The 21,312-nt window shown below is 36.8% G+C and overlaps 4 protein-coding genes across 4 annotated transcripts; 1 reads left to right on the top strand and 3 right to left on the bottom strand.

Annotated features, from left to right (window-relative positions):
• Nucleotides 1–1,106: 1,106 nt before the first annotated feature.
• Nucleotides 1,107–1,412, bottom strand: LOC132170131 (indole-3-acetic acid-induced protein ARG7-like). Its single transcript, XM_059581035.1, has one exon. It carries the CDS (start codon nt 1,410–1,412, stop codon nt 1,107–1,109), a length of 306 nt encoding a protein of 101 aa, XP_059437018.1.
• An 11,259-nt stretch (nt 1,413–12,671) lies between these two features.
• On the bottom strand, nt 12,672–12,980 carry LOC132170166 (auxin-induced protein 15A-like). Its single transcript, XM_059581062.2, has one exon. The coding sequence runs from the start codon at nt 12,972–12,974 to the stop codon at nt 12,672–12,674; it is 303 nt and encodes a 100-aa protein (XP_059437045.2). The 5' UTR covers nt 12,975–12,980.
• Nucleotides 12,981–17,613: 4,633 nt separating this feature from the next.
• LOC132164234 (auxin-responsive protein SAUR22-like) lies at nt 17,614–17,892 on the top strand. The gene has a single exon (XM_059574704.2). The coding sequence runs from the start codon at nt 17,620–17,622 to the stop codon at nt 17,890–17,892; it is 273 nt and encodes a 90-aa protein (XP_059430687.2). The 5' UTR covers nt 17,614–17,619.
• A 2,486-nt stretch (nt 17,893–20,378) lies between these two features.
• LOC132181942 (auxin-responsive protein SAUR23-like) lies at nt 20,379–20,850 on the bottom strand. The gene has a single exon (XM_059595166.2). It carries the CDS (start codon nt 20,757–20,759, stop codon nt 20,454–20,456), a length of 306 nt encoding a protein of 101 aa, XP_059451149.1. The 5' UTR covers nt 20,760–20,850; the 3' UTR covers nt 20,379–20,453.
• Nucleotides 20,851–21,312: the final 462 nt, after the last annotated feature.

Below are 21,312 nucleotides of genomic sequence, written 5' to 3'. Positions count from 1 at the left end.
CTTTGTTATTTTTAAGTGAGTAAAACTTGTATAATGGTCAGGCTTATTTTATAGTTGAATGAGATACGTGAAACCGAAAAATAAAAATATAGTAGGTATAAAATCGAGAAATAATTATAATTGATTTACAACAATTATGGGGAGTCGGGTATGAAAAGGAAATATTGCATAATATTCTCAAAAATTATCATAATAATTTTATAATATTATAATAATATTCTATATTCTACATTCCCTCAAATTTAAGGTGCTAGTTTGAGTTTTGTAATGGGAATACAAATGCATCCAGGAGACTCTTGGTGAACACATCAACCAGCTGTCGATCAAATGATGCAAATGACCGTTAATTATAGCTCAGAAAAAAAATAATAATAAAACTCACTGTAATAATAAGACATCCCATTTGCTACGAGGTCGTTTTGATCATTGGGCCTATCCATAGACTTTGCCCAACAGGCTACTTGTCGTAACAATTTTCGGCCCAATCCCAAGTTTGATGATGAACAGAATCAATAGTCAATTAGGAAAAGAGGAATACTAGGCTTACAAACACATTTTTTTTTTTTAAAAAAAAAAAAAAATTACAAATTGATGTGGCACAACATGATTAGATATGAGATAAATTCAAATTTTGAGAAACTTAATCATGTTGTGCCACGCCAGTTTGTAAAAAGTTTTTTTACAAAATGAGTTTGTAAGCCTAGCATTTTCCCATTTAAAATGACGAGAATCTTTGTAAGTTCTCACCATTTTTTCCTAGTAATGCAAAATTTTTGCAATTGGGATTTGGAGGTGTTTTTCCTGCTAATTAATTACCTGCTATATGTCTCACAAGCTTCTGTGGTTTCTCTCTAAATAACTTATTGGAATTCATTTCCTTTTCTCTTGGCTAGTGGCAGCCTGGCAGGTGTTGCCACATTGTGTTTGCACCCACAGAGATCTAGAAATTTAGTTAAAAGAACCATAATGGAGTAGAAATCTAATGTGAATAATATATTTTCAAGTAACAATTACATGACATTGTACAAATGGTTTTGGTAAGAACCCACAATACAAAATTCATGAGACTGGCTTGGCTGTCTCTCTCTCTCTCCAATAATCTGTATTTATGATGAGGAATTTAGAGCTGAAGTTAAACTGATGAAGTATTCTTCACTGCATGGAATAGTGAGACCACCCATGGGATGGTCATACCCAAATTCTTCCTCAGCCAGGTTTAGCAAGTCTTGGAATAAAGGATAGTTCAAGTAAGCAATAGGAATCACAAACCTCTTCTTGAATTCTCCAACATAAACTACAAAGTGGCCTTTTGGGACATCAATGATTGTGGCTGAGACCATTCTGATTCTTGCTGACAGAGTTCTCTGCAGCTTTTGCTTTGCATGTGCTATCCCCATCAATCGGATCCCCATGTTTTGAATGGAAAAGAGAAGAATTAACAAAAATGCACCTAGAAAGGTTGATTGGATGACAGGAAAGCTTAAGTCTTTGAGTTGAGATGGCTTCTTAGTACCTGAAATTGAACTTATATATAGGCAGGGTACTGGTCAAGCCTTAAACTGGCTGAAAATTGAAATAGTGAGAGAGCTTGATTGAAGGATGTTGAGAGACATGTCAGGTGAAGTTATTGTTGAATGTTCACATGGCTTGCCTTGTCTCATGCAAGAGATCATGACCTACCATTTTGAGTGGGGAGAAGAAAAGGAGAGTTTCAACTTGTGAAGTCATATTATACATGGTCTATGGGCTAAGTTTAATTTGAATGAACAAAGCACTAGTTTTACATTTGGGGACTACTTTTGGCGTAAAGGACTTGTCTTGATTAGAGAGGATCTTGAGATTCATTTCGCATGTTCAAATAAGCATTGAACTTAGTCTTGTGTCTTTCAGTGACTTTTTTGTGCCAACTAGCCAACCAACCTCAGGGGTCACTTTGATGAATTCAGCCCCCCCAACATTTATCCAAAACAATGTCTCGATCAACTTGCGAATTGCCTGTTTTAGATAAGCTAATCTTGAACAACTAGCCACTCATTCTCTTAGACTCGTCATGAACAACTAACTTGATGAATTTAAAGAAGTTTCAAGAAGCTTTTAAACTGAGGGCAGCAGAAAGTTTTTTTAAAAAAAAAAATTAAAAAAAAAGGGAAAAATTACAGTTTACCCCTTCTAAAGTTGACAGCGTTTTTTAATTCGAACACTAAAGTTTCAATTTTTGTAATTCACCCCCTCAGTTTCAAATTTTTGCAATTTGACTAATTGTATTCAAAACTTCTCATATTGCCTATAATTTTTAATTTTTTATTTTTTATAAAACATTAAAAAAAAAAAATTCGGGGTGGCTAGCCATTTGGCCATTTTTGCACCCCCCAAATTTTTTTTTTATTTTTTTTATTATTAAAAATAAAAATTAGGGGCAATATGAAAATTTTGGGATAATATTGGTCGAATTGAAAAAAAAATTGAAACTTTGAGAGCAAAACGACTGCTGAAAAAAAGTCTAACTATTGCATTTGGTAAAAGTAGAAACTGTTGGAAGCTCAACAAATAAAAAACGTAAGAGAGTTTTTCTAAATGGTAGAAGTTGTAAGTTCTTTTAATTAATAACCGACGTTAGTTTTCTAAACTCATGTATTTATTCAATTCTCAACTGAAGTCTTAACTTAGAAATAAGTTTTTGTTATTTATTACAATAAATATGGAAAAGTAAAAGCCTTGTAAGTTAGTCTTTGAATGCCTCTATTTATAGGCTTCGTCGTAAGATTTATTTTCATACAAGTGAAATATGAAGAATTCCTCCACTCTCCTCTAGTCTAATTTTGTTATTTGTCTTTTGTAATAAAAGAGACAAATAGAGAGGTAACTAGTTTGTAAACTAGTTGTTTTATCTTTCAAATTGGTATCATAGCTCAGTTGTGCCAATTCCCATTTTTGTCCCTTCTAGAAATGGGTTCCAACATAGTCCAGCAACAAATTCCTAGATTATCAAAAGATAAATATGGGTCATGGTCTATCCAAATGAGAGACTTGTCTGGGTTTCAAGATCTGTGGGAAGTCATTACCGACAGATTTGCAAAACCAATTGAGGAGGAGGAAGCTGAATACACAGAAGATGAGAAGAAGACTCTTAAGGAGCAAAGGAAGAAGGACAAAAAGGCCATGTTTCTACTCTATCAAGCACGAGTCTACCTTTGAGAAAGTTGCTGAAGCATTGACAAGTAAACAAGCATGGGAGATTCTAGCTTCCATCTTCAAAGGAGACGAATGGGTGAAACAAGTCTGTCTCCAATCATTATAGGGTGAGTTTGAGACTCTTCACATGAATGATGGAGAATCGGTGTCTGATTATTTCTCATGATTGCTGGTAATCGTGAATGGTTTAAAATGAAATAATGAGAAGGTCGATGACATCTGAGTCATCGAAAAAGTACTTCGATCCCTTTCCTCTAAATTTGAACATGTGGCTGTAGCTATTGAAGAGTCTAAGGACTTGGAGAAGCTAACAATTGAGGAGTTGTTGGGTTCATTACAAGTACATGAGCAAAGGATGCAGAAGAATGCTAATTCTGGTGTATTAGATTAAGCACTAGAGTCAAAACTGACTCTAAATGATCAAGGCAAATTCATGTCCAACCGTGGTCGTGGTAGAGGCCCGGTGTGACGACCCGCTTGATAAAACATGACTAATTTTTTTTTTTTTTCAAAAGCATTACCCACAACGAAGCGAATTGTCACAGTGGCATGGCGATACCACAGTATGCTATGAACACATGCATTAACCTGATTGACAGTATAATATGCCACACAGAGCTACATGCATCATTAAAGATTTGTCAGAGTTCATATCTTTGCAGCGGAAAATAAATAGCGTTAGACATATGTATCACATTAGAGCTGATTAATACATCTAAGTGATTAAAGCTTACATACAAAATAATGGCTTTACAAAAGTGTCACATACGACACGAGCCATATACAAAATAACAATGCCTAAGCATATACATGAATGCTCTACAAAAGTGGACTATCAACTAGTCTAACAAAATAAATGCCCAATGTATCCAGGCCTCAGACACCGTGGTAGCCTAGATACATGGCCACAGGATCATCATCTATTGTCTCTGCACCTGCATCAACAACATCGTCTGCACCATGGGAATCACCACTACCCATGATATAGGCGAAATTATGAGCCCGCCGTCTCCATAAAATAGAGACGCTCAGCAGTATAAAACTTACTAGTTTTATCAAAAATAACAATTGAACTTTGTTCACACTTACAAGATACATAGTTCAACGATAAAATTTAAGTAAATCATCATGCAATGTCTAGCCATAACAATATACATATATGTTCCGTCCCATACTAGTCACATATGCATATTGATACGTCTAGTGTAAAAATTATACAAATCCAATCATCATCATCATACAATCATATGCTATGCATGCTTATACTCATGCTCATCATCTTATACTAGTTCCATTGTGAGGCCAACTCTCAGTAGTGAGACAATACTCAATCACCACCAGAGTCATACATGAGGCCCACTCAACGGTAGTGAGACCATACTCAATCACCACCGGAGTCATACATGTGGCCAACTCACCGGTAGTGAGACCATACTTAATCACCACCAGAGTTATACATGAGGCCAACTCTCGGTAGTGAGACAATACTCAATCACCACCGAAGATGTCACCCCGTTTTTCATTACGCATTGGGCCAACTTCACGGTAGTGAGACTACACTCAATCACCACCGGAGTTGTCACCCCGATTTTCATTATGCATTGGGCCAACTTCACGGTAGTGAGACCACACTCAATCACCACCGGAGTTGTCACCCCGATTTCCATTATGCATTGGGCCAACTTCACGGTAGTGCGACCACACTCAATCACCACCGGAGTTGTCACTCCGTTTTCCATTATGGATGGAGCCAGCTCTACGGTAGTGAGACCACACTCAATCACCACTAGAGTTGAACCCCGTTTTTGTTATGCATGGGCCAGCTCTACGATAGTGAGACTATACTCAATTACCACCAGAGTTGAACCCCGTTTCTGTTACATTGCTCATGCCATGATCATGCTTATGTTGACGAATCATTGAGCTCATGTGCTATCATAACTCATATCATAAAATCATAGAATCATGTCATAAATCATGTAAACCAACCAATGCTCCTAACAACATAATCATCTCATTATTTTGCAAACCCATAAAGCTCATAGAAACATTTCATCAAACATTCAACCAACATATCTCATAGAACATCATCAATAGTCATAGTATCTTAAACAACATTCATCAATCGTTCAACCAAAACATCTTTTATACTTTAAAAATAGTATATTTTTGCCCAGTAAGTAAAATACTTACCTTGTTCGCTTGAGTACCCTCCGGTGAACTCTTGACTCAATTGCGATACGCCTAAGCATTTACAACATAAACACATAATTGAGCTTTATTCTTAGCTTAACAACTCATACTCTATAAAGATACTTGAACACTACAAGTATCACGCTCCATTAGTTAACCCAATAATTATTATTCTACGACCCTATCATACTTATCTATTTACTACTTATCATATTAAATACTTATTTACTCCCTTATCATACCTAAGATGTATATATCCATTCTCATGTCGTTTACCCAAATTTATAATACTCATAAACACTTACAATAATTACCATGATTCTAATATGACATTAGAACCTAAACTCATATTCATCAATTTCTATTAAACCCATGAAAGCCTAGGGTTTATTAACACTTTAAATGTAATTAACCCATGTAAATAGCATTCCTAGCGTTTACATACCAAAAGCCCCAATTTAATTCAAACTATATAAAATTATAGTTTATGTCCATACTTTACCAATAAGTAAAAATTGGAATTTTAACCCATTAATTAAATAACTCAAAATTTGAATAATGCATAGCAATCCACTACACACAAAAACCCCAAGCTAATTTTAGGAATTAGGCTTCTAATTAAAATTTCCCAATTTTTGGACCTAATTAGAAATTTCCCAATAAACATGCTTTCAAGCTTGATATTCAATGGGTAGAACAAAACCTTAAAAGAGAAACTAAAGATTCAACCATATAACAAAATCACCAAAATTCCTTTCAAGAACCCTAATTTTCGGACTCAAATCAAAGCCTCACAAATCCACACAATTTCTAGCTTCTAATCTCATGGGTAACACGAAAATTACAAGGAAAGACTAAAGATTTTACCTCTCAAGCACCCATAGCCGAAACCCCCTTCAAATTCGTCACTTTCATTTTCTTTTCTTTTTTTTCTTTCTTCTTCTCCTTCTTCTTTCTCTTTCTTTCTCCCAGCCAGCAGTTCCCCTCTCTCTCTCAATCTGCAGCTCTTTCTCTCCCAATCTAGGCCGTGTGTGTGGGTGTGTCGAAGGAGAAAGAGTGAGGGAGAATGGGGAAAAAGGAAGGGGGGGGGGGGGGGGGGGGGCTGCCCCCACAACATAAAGCTTCCCTTTTGCAATTTTTCTCTTTTGTTTTTTTTTTTTTTTTTTTTTTTTAAAAAAAAAACTCTCTTTCTATTTTTAAAGCCACATAATTTTTTTTTTTGGGGGGGGGGGGGGGGGGGGGGACCCACAACATAAAGCTTGCCTTTTGCAATTTCTCTCCTTTTTTTTTTTTTTTTTTTTTTTTTTTTTTTTTTAAAACTCTCTTTCTATTTTTAAAGCCCCAGAATGGGGGGGGGGGGGGGGGGGGAGTGGGCTGCACGTGGGACCCACAACATAAAGCTTGCCTTTTGCAATTTTTCTCTTTTTTTTTTAAAAACTCTCTTTCTATTTTTAAAGCCCCAACTATTTAGAAGGGGGGTGAGGGAGAAAGAAAGAAAGGATTGGGGGGGGGGGGGGGGCTGCACGTGGGACCCACAACATAAAGCTTGCCTTTTGCAATTCTTCTCTTTTTTTTTTTTTTTTTTTTTTTTTTTTTAAAAAAAAAATCTCTTTCTATTTTTAAAGCCCCAACTATTTAGAATTGCAAAATTTACACCCCACTACCTATAATTCATATTTCACCCTTACCATTTATTTCAACTACAATTTACACTTACATATAATTATTTACCACACTAAGACTTATTATCACACTAACATTATTATTAGTTAATCTATTATTCTAAATCATCTCATGTGCAATTTTATCATATTAATAATAAACTTAATAATTATTTAGAGCGTTACACCCGGGGGCGTGGTGTTTTCCAACAACCACGTCAAAGTCAGTAGGAGACTCAAAGCTTCAGAGGTCGAGGACGAGGAGGCTACCGAGGAAGAGGAAGATCCACATATGGACGTGGAAACTCCAAGAATATCCAATGCTACAATTGCAAGAAGTTTGGACACTATACCTCGGATTGTTGGCACCAAGATGATGAACAAGCCAATGTTGCAGAAGCAACAAATGAGGTTCGTAGTGATTCTATTTTACTTCTCGCTCATGATAATTCAGATTCACAAAATGAGGTTTGGTACCTCGATTCTGGCATAAGCGATCACATGTGTGGGAAGAAAGATTTGTTTGTAGAACTCACAAAAGGAGTTCACGGAAATGTGAACTTGGGGGACTCTTCCAAACTCCGAGTTGAAGGAAAAGGGAAGATAAAAATATGTCAAAATGATGGTAAGAAATGGTACATTTATGATGTTTATTATGTGCCTAACATGAAAAGCAATATTCTTAACATTGGGCAGCTGCAAGGTACACCATACATATGGAGAACTACTCTCTCATTTTGAAAGATACACGTGGAGGAATTGTGGCTCATATTCCAATGACCAATAATCGCATGTTCCCATTACATCTTAACATAAAGTCTGAGAAGTGCTTCTCTGGACTAAAGGAAAGTGAGTCATGGAAGTGGCATCTTTGGTTTGGTCATCTACATTTCAGTGGCCTAAAGCTACTATCTTCAGCTGGCATGGTGCATGGGTTACCAATGATCAAGCCACCAAGCAACGTTTGTGAAGGATGCATACTTGGCAAGCAGGCACACTTTTTTTTTCCCAGCGGCTAATCTTGGAGAGCAACATCACCATTGCAATTGGTTCACACCGACATATATGGACCAATAGAGCCCATGTCCTTGGGAGGTAATAGATACTTTATTACCTTCATCGATGACTTTAGCAAAAAACTTTGGGTTTATTTTCTTAAAGAAAAATTAGTTGCCTTTATTATATTCAAGAACTTTAAAGCTATTGTTGAAAATCAAGTGGTCATAAGCTTGTAACTCTCTGTTTTGACCAAGGTGGAGAATACACCTCAAAAGAATTTGATAAGTATTGCAGGGAACAAGACATAAAGCATCACTTGACTGCTTCTTACACACCACAGCAAAACGGGATCGCTAAAAGAAAGAACCGTACCATTCTTAATATGACCAGAACAATGCTCAAGGAGAAAGGGTTGCCAAAACAATTTTGGGCAGAAGCTGTGGCGTGCTCATCTTATCTACTCAACCGATGTCCTACCAAAAGTGTCAAGAATATGACACCTCAAGAGGCGTGGAGCGGCTAAGTCAAAGTGTTGCACACCTAAGAATCTTTGGGTGTGTTGCATATTCTCAAGTTCCAAAATCCAAGAGGAAGAAGCTTGATGATCATGGTGAAAAATGTATCTTTCTCGGATATAGTGAAGAGTCGAAAGCATACAAGCTCTACAATCCGCTAACAAAAAAATTAGTGGTTAGCAGAGACATTATCCTTGATGAAGAAAGAGTATGGAGCTGGAGTGATGAAGAGAAGGCCAAAGAACAATAACTATTGGAGGAGCCTGAAGAGCTCTCAACAGAAGCTCCACCAAGTACACCACCATCTTCTTAGCCTTTTACACCATTCACTGCACATAGAGACTCTACACCTTCTATGGGAGGTAGCAGCAGCAGATCCTCCACAAATCAAAGTAAGATGATAAGTCTCAGGAAAATCTATGAGCAAACAAAGGATGGAGAGACTAATCTTTTTTGCCTATATGCTGATCATGAGCCTCTTACCTTTCAAGAAGCAGTTGAAGAAGATTGTTGGAGATCCGCAATGGAGGAGGAGATACATGCTATTCAAAAGAATGACACGTGGAAGTTGACAACATTCCCATCAAACCAAAAGGCTATTGGTTTCAAGTGGGTGTACAAGATCAAACGCATTGCAGAAGGTGAAGTTTCTTTATACAAGGCAAGACTAGTAGCTAAAGGGTACAAACAAAAGTACGACATTGACTATGAAGAGGTCTTTGCACTAGTTGCGAGACTTGACATAGTGAGATTGTTGATCGCACTTGCTGCTCATCACAATTGGAAGATATACCAACTTGATGTCAAGCCAGCCTTTCTCAATGGCATCCTTGAAGAAGAGGTATACGTACAACAACCGGAAGGCTTTATAATGGAAGGAGAAGAAAGCAAGTTGTACCGCCTTAAGAAGGTGTTATATGGCTTAAAGCAGGTACCAAGAGCTTGGAACGCACGCATCGATAGTTACCTTCATCATAATGGCTTCACCAAATGTCTATATGAGCATGTTCTTTATATGAAGAAAAACCATCTTGGTGAATTTCTAATCATTTGCCTATATGTTGATGATCTGTTATATACAGGAAATAGTAGTGAAATGTTCAAGGAATTCAAGCAATCAATGTTTAAGGAGTTTGAGATGACAGACAACGGGCTGATGTCCTACTTCCTTGGTATTGAAGTGAAGCAACAACATGATGGAATTTTCATATCCCAAAAGAAGTACATGGGGGAGATTTTAGAGAAATTCAAGATGGATAGCTGCAACTCTGTGAATACCCTAGTTGAAACAAGCATAAAGTTGTCAAAAGAAGGAGATGATCGAGTTATTGAACCAACTCTTTACAAGAGTTTGGTTGGAAGTGTGAGGTACTTGACGATCACAAGGCCAAATATTGTCTATGGAGTTGGACTTGTGAGTCGATACATGAAGACTCATTGCTTAGCTGCAAAAAGGATCCTAAGGTACATCAAAGGTACTCTAAATCTTAGTTTATTCTATGCCTATGGTGATGAAGCGAAATTAGTTGGTTATTCAGATAGTGATTGGGGATGTGACCAAGATGAGAGGAAAAGTACTACTGGGTATATGTTCTATCTTAGTTCTACAGCATTTTCTTGGACATCCAAGAAACAAGGAATTGTAGCCTTGTTTACCTGTGAGGCGGAGTATGTGGCGGTTTCGTCTACTGTTTGTGAAGCTATATGGCTAAGGAATCTCTTGAAGGAATTGGAACATCCACAAGAAGAACTGACTGTGATTTATGAAGATAGCCAATCAACTATAAAGTTAGCAAAGAATCCAGTGCAACATGGGAGGAGTTAACACATTAACACTAGGTTCCACTTTCTTTTAGACCATGTCAATTGGAAGACAATAGAGCTTCAATATTGCCACACCATTGAGCAAGTAGCAAATATATTTACTAAGCCATTATCAGTTGCAATTTTCATGAGGCTAAGAGACATGCTTGGCATGAGGACGGTTTTGATTTGGGGGGGCGTGTTGGAAGCTTAACAAATCAAAAATGTAAGAGAGTTTTTCTAAGTGGTAGAAGTTATAAGTTCTTTTAATTAATAATGGACTTTAGTTTTCTAAACTCATGTGTTTATTCAATTCTCAACTAAAGTCTTAACTTAGAGATGAGTTTAGTTATTTATCACAATAAATATGGAGAAGTAAAAGCCTTGTAAGTTAGTCTTTGAATGCCTCTATTTATAGGCTTCGTAAGATGTATTTTCATACAAGTGAAAATATGAAGAAGAATTCCTCCACTCTCCTCTAGTCTAATTTTGTTCTATGTCCTTTAGTAATAAAAGATAGAGAAATAGAGATGTAACTAGTTTGTAAATTAGTTTTTTTTTATCTTTCAGAAACTGCTTTGCTTCATTGAATTGTAAAAGTAAAACAATATAGGCCATTAAGTGTAATAATTTTTATTTGAGCCTTTCATTTAAAATAAATGGTTAAGATCGCAACAACACATAGGAAAGAAAAAGTAGGGTTGGGTGTGCAAGTCACCGGGGTAGCCATCAGAGGTGGCCTAACCACCCATTTGGCCATAGTGGCTCAGCCTCCTACAAATCAACTATTGGAGATTTAGGGGTGGTCGGCCACCCCTGTTGTAATGATGGTGGGAGACTGATAGTGGCAGTGCAACAATAAGGGGCAGCAGTAAGTCCTGCAACTGCTAGAATTATAGAGTTTTAGAATTAATTTAATAGCTTTTGGGAGACATCCCATTTGCTACATAGTCGTTTTGATAACCGGGTTGATCGTCATTGTAGCCGATGTTCCGATAAACTTGTCCATAGACTTTGGCCAACATGCTAGTTATCATACCAATTTTCGGCTCATTCCAGAGTTTGACAATGAAAAAGATCAACAACTAATTAGGAAAAAGTACCAGAAAATTGGCAAGTAATCACAGTTTGTTAGTGTATTTTAAGGAGTGCTTTTTGTGTGTAGTTTGAGAAGTGTTATGATGTAACATAAAAGTGATTTTTTTTCTTTTTTGGGTGGAGTGTTTTGTGTTTGAATTATTTGTTAATCCGATATTCAAATTAGTATCGTGTTTGAGAAAGAGCGGAACGCACTAAATCTGAGTTTTGAGCTTGGCCAAAAGTCCTTTTTACCTTACCGGAGCTCGGAGCTTGATATAACTACACATTTTTTTATTTTCGGAGTGTATTTTTGCATTGTGGGGATATGTGGTCTTATAAGCCCAATTCCCAACAATATATATATATCGGGATCTTCTATAATTGGGTTGACTGCAATTCGGTCATTTCACGTAATGGGGGTTGTGGGGTCCACTTATTCTGAGCAAGTGGGTCATGCTTCCTTGTCTACCCGAAGCATGTGAGTCCTATAACCCCTCTCTCTGTGCTGCCCGAATTGTACTGTAATTCCTAATATATATATATATATATATATATATTAAGAAGTTGCTTGTCATGTTTAGTTACCGATATTTTGTTATGATTCTATCGGTGAGTTATATCCTGTAGCCTATGTAAGTTCTTGCTAGTTATGCATAATTTATGCAGTTGGGATTGGAGGTGTTTTTCTGCTAATTAATTACCTGCTATATCTCTCACAAGCTTATGTGGTTTCTCTCTAAGTAACTTATTGGAATGTATTTTCCTTTTCTCTTCGCTGGTGGCAGGTTTTGCCACATTGTCTTTGCGCTTTTATAAACATTGGAATTCTTAGCACCCACAGAGCTCTAGAAATCTACTTCAAAGGACCATAATAGAGTAGAAATCTAATGTGAACAATATACTTACAATTGCATGACATCGTACAAATGGTACTGGTTAGAACCCACAATACAAAATTCAGGATTCGAATCTCTAGCAATTTACTGTTTGAATTGCTAGTAATCCGTTTAGCAAATAGAAGAGCCCCTATAGGTCTCGCTTGCCCTAATAAGTCTTGGATTTCCCACCCATGTGTTTTCGTAGGTGAGCCCAATATGAACTCTATAACATTTGTTGTCCAAACGAACAATAAAATTGTTGGGAATCTCTGTCCCAAAATACAGGTGACTGGCTTGGCTCTCTCTCTCTCTCTCTCTCTCTCTGCAATAATTTGTGTAGGGCCACATATTTATGAGCAGTTTAGAGCTGAAGTTAAACTGATGAAGTATTCTTCACTGCATGGAATAGTGAGACCGCCCATGGGATGGTCATATCCAAATTCTTCTTCAGCCAGGTTTAGCAAGTCTTGGAATAAAGGATAGTTCAGGTAAGCAATTGGAATCACAAACCTCTTCTTGAATTCTCCAACATAAACTGCAAAGTGGCCTTTTGGGACATCAATGCTTGTGGCTGAGATCATTCTGATTCTTGCTGAAAGAGTTCTCCGCAGCTTTTGCTTTGCATGTGCTATCCCCATCAATCGGATCCCCATGTTTGGAATGGAAAAGAGAAGAAAAAAAAATGCACCTTGAGAGGTTGATTGGATGACAGAAAAGCTTTAGTAATTGAATGCTTAAGTCTTTGAGTTGAGATGGCATCTTAGTACCTGAACTTATATATAGGCAGAGAGGTCAAGCCTTAAACTGGCTTCAATAGTGGGAGCTTGATTGAAGAATGTTGAGAGACATGTCAGGTGAAGTTATTGTTGAATGTTCACATGGTTTGCCTTGTCTCTTGCAAGAGATCATGCCCTACCATTTTGAATGGGGAAAAAGAAAAAGAGAGTTTCAACTTGTGAAATCATATTATACATGGTCTATGGGCTAAGTTTAAGCACTAGTTTTTGGTGCGAGACATTTACTTTTGGCATCAAGGACTTGTCTTGATCAGAGAGGATCTTGAGATTTATTTTGCATGTTCACATAAGCATTGAACTTAGTCTTGTGTCTTTCAGGGACTTTTTTGTGCCAACTAGCCAACCAACCTCTGGGGTCACTCTGATGAGTTCAGGCCCGCAAAATTTATCCAAAACAAGGTCTCAACTTGCGAAATGCCTGTTTTAGTTCAGCTAAATCATGAGCAAGTTGCCCATGACTCATTCTCTTAGACTCATCATGAACAACTAACTTGATGAGTTTAAACAAGGTTCAAGAAGCTTTTAACCAGGGCAGCAGAAAGGGAAGAAAAAAAAAAAAGAAAGAGCTTCCATAAAAAAGTATATATTTCTCATTTCTATCTTCTTCTTCTTTAAAGTACTACAGTACATAGTGATTGAAAACTATACACAGATGGACAAGTGAAAGATTTTACTGCTCTAGACCTTTGAGACATTTTAGATTTTACTGCTCTAAACTTTTGAGACATTTTAGATTTTACTGCTCTAGCCCTTTTGAAATGCTCATGTTCCATATGTTGTGTTGAGAGAGAAGAATGATGTGAAATTATGAGGATGACCAATAGGTAGGGGGGCCTTTGAGGACATCTGATGCATTCCAATTACGAAACAGTGCAGTTGCTTTACCGATGCCTAGTATCTAGACTCAAAGTTCCTGTTTGTGATGGTTGATCGGCATGATTTTCTAGCTATGGCCTATCAATTGAAATGCTAGAATTACCCCACAGACATGAAGAATATTCCTCCAAACAAATCATGGCTTGCTCTTGCTGGTTAGGTGACTTGGGTAAACTAGAGGTCTATACAAATAGCAAGGAATAAGATTTTATCTACTTGGTTGTTTGGTGCTTCCATTCAACCTAGCATCCCTTCAAAACCAGGCTCTAGACCACATGATCACCAACTCCCACTTGTTTGTTTCTCAAAACACCATCATATGAACTGCTAACTTGTTAATTCTCATTAGCATTGGTAGGGTTACAACTTACAACATGCATGCCATTGTCTAAATGCTATCAAATTCTTCAACAAACATGTAATATGGTGACAGATGGTTTATCAAATTAATATCCAAAAATATGATCCACATATTAGACTCTAGCTATCAACTTGTCTTTCATCCAAATAGGTTTTTTGGCTACACATTCAGCAGCAGACCATGATCCATTGATAATAACTTCAATTGGTCCACAATAGTTGGGAGGCAGTATGAATAGTAACAAAAAATATAAAGTATGATTTCTATCACATCTCAGGATTAGTTGGGAGGCAGAGCCATGTGATTCCTCATGACACATGTCTTCAAAGAAGCCTCATTGCGCTTTACTCTTCACTACTAAATCCATGAACTTATGAAGAGCTAGCTATTCAAAGGATAGCCACTTAGTGCCATTACTTCTGTCATTTTCTCAAGTCTTATAGATTCAAGTCTTATGATTAGGTGAAATTTACACACCACAATGGAAAACCCTTTAAAAATGGAAATATCTGTATGTATCAGAAACCTAGAGAATGTACCCCTAAACTGCTTAAAATTGTGATAAATGGCATATTGAAGCACCTATAATTAGAACAGATATTTCCTCCAAATTGGTTGGAGGACTTCAACCCAATTTCTAAAAGTGTCATGTATTTCTTGAATATATATGAGAAGAATAGTGTTATATACTGGACAAGTATCTGCATTCTTTCCACTAAAGGTTGTTAGGAAATTAGGCGCCACTAATTCTTCTTCAGGATCTTGGGATCCAATCTGTTAAGAAGACAACAACACACAAGTACGGTAAATAGTATTTTTACCAAAGATACAGCTCAATACGTTCCCAGGTAAGATTGGAGGAGTCACACCGGTCTCACTTAAAATCCAATATTTCCTAAACAGAACATACACGTGTATTTTTTATTAGTACTATAAACACGCACAAACATACACAAGACAAGAAATTTATACGTGGTTCGGCCAATACTGCCTACATCCACCAAGTTGCAGAGATTTCACTACTTTGGTAGAAAATAACAGGGAGACTTTACAAGAGATATTTTAGAGAGAGATTGCACATAACTCTTCTATGTTGTGATCTGCAATTCTTATATGCCTAACACTAGACTTATCTCTTTATACCTTTTTCTCTCAACCTTTCCTTCTTTTTCTCTCTATACTTTTCTTGTCTTAGCACACGTGAAACATTGAAGCTTGATGCTCCTTATATAGGTGTAGAAGGGTTGGTGAGAATGGTTGGTGCAACAACCATGCACTATTCCTCCGACGGCTTGGTTGGTACAACAACCTTTCACTATTGCTTTGACGGCTTGGTTGGTGAACTCCACCAACCATTTGACCCATGTGGGATTCATGGCTCGATTAATTCAAGGCAATTTCCAACAAAGGTGGTGTGACGTGATCCCCCAAGCCAAATAATCAATTTTCATTGACCAAATATTATGAAAGATCACGCCACATCAGTTTTGATGGATAAAATATTACAAATACTTGTCTAGTATATAATATTTCTCACTTGAGCAACTCATATTTTTTTTATTAATGCTATTTTAACGTGCTCTTAAAAAAAAAATGTATTCTTCATATGATAAGAAACACGTGACACTTTTCAAATACCGAGTTGAGAGGAAATTTTTGTCCCAAAAACTATGAGAAGTGGCATACCAATTACCAACCAACGTACGAAGGAAACAATGGCTCACGTTTGCCATAATCAAAAGAAATGACGCGGGCGTTCGTTAACTCTCTGGTTTCTCTTCCTTTTTGTCCGGGATTGGTCAGGCTAAGGAGATGGCTCCTGAGGCCACAGATGTACCGAAAGCCCGCTTTTCTGTTCACATTCAAGAAACCAAAAGAAGGCATTTCGTTATCGGCTTCAAAAATCCTATGGGTAGTAATGAGATTCCTTTATTGTTTCTGTGATGACAATTGTGTTTTCATACTTTCCACGCAAAGAGATTCCTCTGTTTTGCTCATTAAGTTGTTGTTGCAGCACTTACCTCAAATAATTCGCATGAACCATCTTCTTTTTTCTTTTTTTCTTTTTTTTTAAAACTCCACAAAATTATTATTTTTTTACTTGAATTTGTCGTCAATTGTGCATTGGAGGCATTTTCCAATTTTACTTTTATTGCATAATGCAGAGGCTGAACTTGTAGACTCAAGAATTGATATTGGGTCATTGGAGATGAACTGTGTAGTGACTTTGAAGGATTAGATAGCTCCTGCCATGTTTGGATATATATATGTTATGTTATCAAATTTACATGCAACATTTCACTGGAAGAGAAAAAGATTCAGGATAACTATCCAAATGGGACTAATCTCAAATGTCTGAGCCATAATTGACAGCTTCTTATCATAAATTCACATGGGAATTTGGTTGTGTATTTTGAATGGTTTGGCTTTCTTTGAGGACACACTCCTTGTGCTCTTCACAGGGGTCTGTCGTAGTACTGTAGCAACATATGCACGCTCTTCACAACGGTATCCCGTGCAGCCAATGTACTAAAGCAACCAATGCCGGTGTTTTTGGCCCACGACATGATATTAAATGCAGTTGTCTTCTGCCTTCAAAGTTTTGTTTGTAATTGTAATTGTATATATCCACTGATATATATATATATATATATATATATATATATATATATATATATATATATATATATATATTTTTTTTTTTATGTTTTTTACAGCTTGAAATGTAATGTTGAGTTTATAGTTCCAAGGTTTATGTTCATTCTAACATGGTGAAGAAAGTCTGAAGTATATTTCTGTCAAGAAACAAAAGACCAACATGTCTCAACCATGTCCTTCCAAGGCTTCTATATCCAATTGTGTCCACAAGAATTTTCCATGGTTCATATCTGATATCTCTTTGATTTCAAGTGGGTCCGTTACGTTGTTGTTTGTTCTCCAAGAAAATGATGGTTGGTCATAATGTCCTCCACCAAATATACAGTCTCATTCACTACCAATTTCTCTATGATGATTTTGAGAACATCACCATGTGATCCTTGGAGTGCTTGTTTCTCTGACAAATTCCCACCAGATTGCCTCCACACCACTCACACACATTTCAGAGATTTTCTTAGACAACCTTCCATCTATAAATATATACACGATTTAGACATATTCCACAGCCAAATCATATCCTCAGTATCTCTTGCAGCAAATATTTTCTCCCTTCTCCCAAGTCATTTGTGAACTAGAGTCTCTTCCAAAGTCATAATATAAACACAAATGGCTCTTCTAATGCACGCTAAGAAGATTGTCTGCAGGTCTGTTTCTGGTCTTTCTAAAAGTGTTCCAAAAGGCTACTTTGCAGTATATGTTGGAGAGGATCAGAAGAAGCGATTTGTAGTACCCATATCATACCTGAATGAACCTTCATTTCGAGAACTGCTAAGTAAGGCTGAGGAAGAATTTGGGTTTAATCATCCGATGGGTGGTCTCACAATTCCCTGCAGAGAAGACATCTTCATCAATCTCACTTCTCGCTTGAATGCATTTTAGTGCAGGGTGCACTAACCTTGATCAAACTAGACACATTTCTTCTCTATGGCAGAGGAGGCAGAGCAGGAAATGTCTACCCACATGAGAGAAATCATTGAAGTTTCTCAAGAAAATAGCTTTCTGGGAATCCATTCGCCCAGGACCATTCAGGTCAATGAATGCAGATGACTCAAGGTCACAATCTGTCAGTAGGCCAATGCTGTTCACATTAGAGAAGCCCATCAGGAGGAGTTCCAATTCTATAGGCATTGATTGGACTCACTGGTAGTGGCTTGCAAGCAAGATGGACATGAAAATTGTTGGTCTGTTAAACATGAATTGTCTGATGACATTGACCAAAAGCCATCTCTTCAGTTTTGAATTAGGAGATTTGAGTTATTCCATTATTCATTGTAAAATTTTGCATTTGTCTGCAATGAAATTTAGGACTAAACTCTCTATGCAAATTATATGAAATAGAATCTTTCTTTCTTATATATAATTTCTTCTCTTCGATGGAAAATGTCATACAAGCTTCCACAATGTCTTTGGTTGTATAATTCTAGGAGCTAATGCATTATATTTGGACATTGGACATAATTGGATTGCGATTTCATTACATTATCATGTGCATAGGCTGGCTATCAGCGACTGGAGTGCCAATTTGATGTCTACCATCTGACAAGGGATGTGGAATCCTTGCATAGTCCCTTAATTGACATGAACAAAGAGTGTGGTTGAGAATGGAAGAGTGTTAAGTCGGGACCTTTACTTTGATATTATGTTATATCATCACTTATTCCAATAGTTTCAATGGATAAGAAATGGTAAATTTTTATCATTTAACTAATATTCTAACATAGAATTTTGTGGTTGAACAAGGATAGGAGATATTGTTAACTGACATTGTCGCTGGTTTATATGATCGAAATAGGCCTCGAGTTGATTGCATTCTTATTTCTTAGTTTACATCCTAGGTTTGGTTTGTGGGATGAGAAGCAGCAGGAAGAGATGTTTAGACAGAGATCATCATCTGAAATTGCGTGAAGTGAATCTTGTAAGGGAAAGCTTTATCTCGTTATACAGAACAATTGGGTATAGGTGGTTCAACAACACCAACCTTCCTATTGTAACCGGAAAAGTAGAAACAGCTTCCATGACCTTTTGCTCGCCTTCTTCATCATGTGGATTCACCTCAAATACGGCCTTCTTCAATATCTATATAAAAATCAAGCATAGCGGATATTATATATATGAACTGGTATTTGTCACCATGATCATCTCCTATGCAGCATCTTTTACTTACTTCCAATACTACTTCTTACTCCACAACAGTATCACCTATTAAAAAAAAAAAAAAAAAAAAAAACAGTAATTGGACAGATGCATAACACACCGAAAGATCAAGAGAACCCACAGCCACATACAAATATACCAAATAAAATCAGCTCACTAAATGGATTCAAAGACATCTTCTGGCTAAAAGTTGAGAGTGACTGCATCATGGTGTGGTGAAAGGCATACACGTCTTTTCCAAAAAATTGATCTTTTAACCATTTACACTGCTTGATCTAGACAGTATCCTGTTCAATAGAGTACTGTTGGGTGCATCAACAACATCTTTTAAGCCAAGTAATTTATATCCACACTCCTGCCTATGGTCTGAGGTGACTTTATTCCTAGGATTTGCTTTTTATCAACACATGACAAACTTCTCGTTCGAGATTCCCTCTCTAAGCTATACTTGTATACTTGTTCCTTGCACAAGCCTATTGAGCTGCAGACTCAGATTTTCAACCAACCCACCTAAGGACTTCAACTTACAATGTCAAATTACAGCCATTAAAATGTAGATGTAAGCAAATCCACATAAAAACACAAGATTGGTTTAGAGAGTGCAAAGAAAAAGATGAAAAACAGTTGTGCAAAAAACAATATCTCAAACTCCTCTTTTAGGATTTAATAGAAAATTCTAACGGAAGGGGACATTGCAAAAGATGAATACACTAGAAATTGAACTTTAGAAAAGACATTGTAAAAGTTGTGACAATTCATGGAGTTAAGTGTAGTTTTTCTTAATTAAAACAATTTATTAAATATCAGTCGATATGTTAATGTATAGGCTGATTTATTTTGGGTTTTTTTGGTGTTTGGTATTGATAGTACCTGGTATTGACAAGTGATATAAGAGTAATGCTATACTTTCCAAAAAAAATTTCAAATTTCCTTTTCAAAATGATGTGTCGCAATCCCATAAAATGGTGACACATTTCTTAAAATAATAAATTACATAAGCTTGTGAGTATGTACACATCATTTCGGAAGCAAAATTTGGAATATTTTTTTGAGAAGTAACAGTTAAATGAAATAGAAGGGACTGGAAATAATGAAATATCATAGAATCACTCCAACGAAGAAAAATTTAAACCGAAAGGTATCCTCTGTTTTACATATTGTAAGAGAATGTGAGAGAAACTGCATTGATTTCTTGTAGTAAAACTTTTTGTGGGTAGAATCCCCACTCGTACATCTACCAAAAAGAGATAAAGAATATACATGGTTACAAAATTGTCACTGCACGTTTACAACAATTCATGTAAGCGAGAAGTGAGATGAATGAAGATGTCTTCGCTGCAGGGGATTGTGAGACCACCCATTGGATGATCAAATCCAAATTCTTCCTCAGCCTTGCCTAGCAATTCTTGAAATGAAGAGTGGTTCAGAAATGATACTGGAACTACAAATCTCTTCTTTTGGCTCTCTCCAACATATATTGCAAGGTGGCCTTTTGGAACATCTACAAATGATGAAGCTGCTTTCTTTGCAAATGAGTTTGATCGACGGAGAATGTTCTTAGCGTTTGTAATACCAGGCAAGCGAATGGCCATTGCTATCTGCCCAGAAAGATGGTGAAGATCACAGATGAAAAGGGTGAGAAAGTAAAGGATTTGAGAGCAGAGGACTTGAGGAGTTGGTTTGGCTATGGAATGATATGTGTATGTGTATATATAGATGATTGGTTAGTGTGTGAAAATCTCTGAAATGAAATGAGGAGTGAGTGGTGCAGAGGCATTTGGGTGGGGATAATTTGTTCGAAACAAAAGCATTTAAAGGGTCACATGGATATGTCTTCCAACTCATCGTCAAGGACATGTTAGTGATGTAGACATTAAAAGTTGGAAAACATTTTGGGTATGCTTTTCTGGGAGAGCAGCCTACAAAAGGGCCCCAGTTGAAATCAAAGATAAGTGGATTGGAGCAACTTCTCAACAACTGGCTCACCTCTTATGACAGGTTGAGCATATATGTCAATTATTTTCTTGGCAAGAATATGTAAGTGGAGCTCTTCTATGATATGCCTTTTGGATAAATGATTACCAACATTTATGTGTTCCAACTAGCTGCAATTGGTCTTCTAGGTGGTGATCTAGCATAAAGTGA

Source organism: Corylus avellana, chromosome 2 (assembly GCF_965113065.1).
Source record: "Corylus avellana chromosome 2, dhCorAvel1.hap1.2, whole genome shotgun sequence".
Taxonomy (NCBI): Eukaryota; Viridiplantae; Streptophyta; class Magnoliopsida; order Fagales; family Betulaceae; genus Corylus; species Corylus avellana.
The sequence above is the reverse complement of the archived record's forward strand: the minus strand, read 5'-3'. Positions and strand labels throughout refer to the sequence as shown.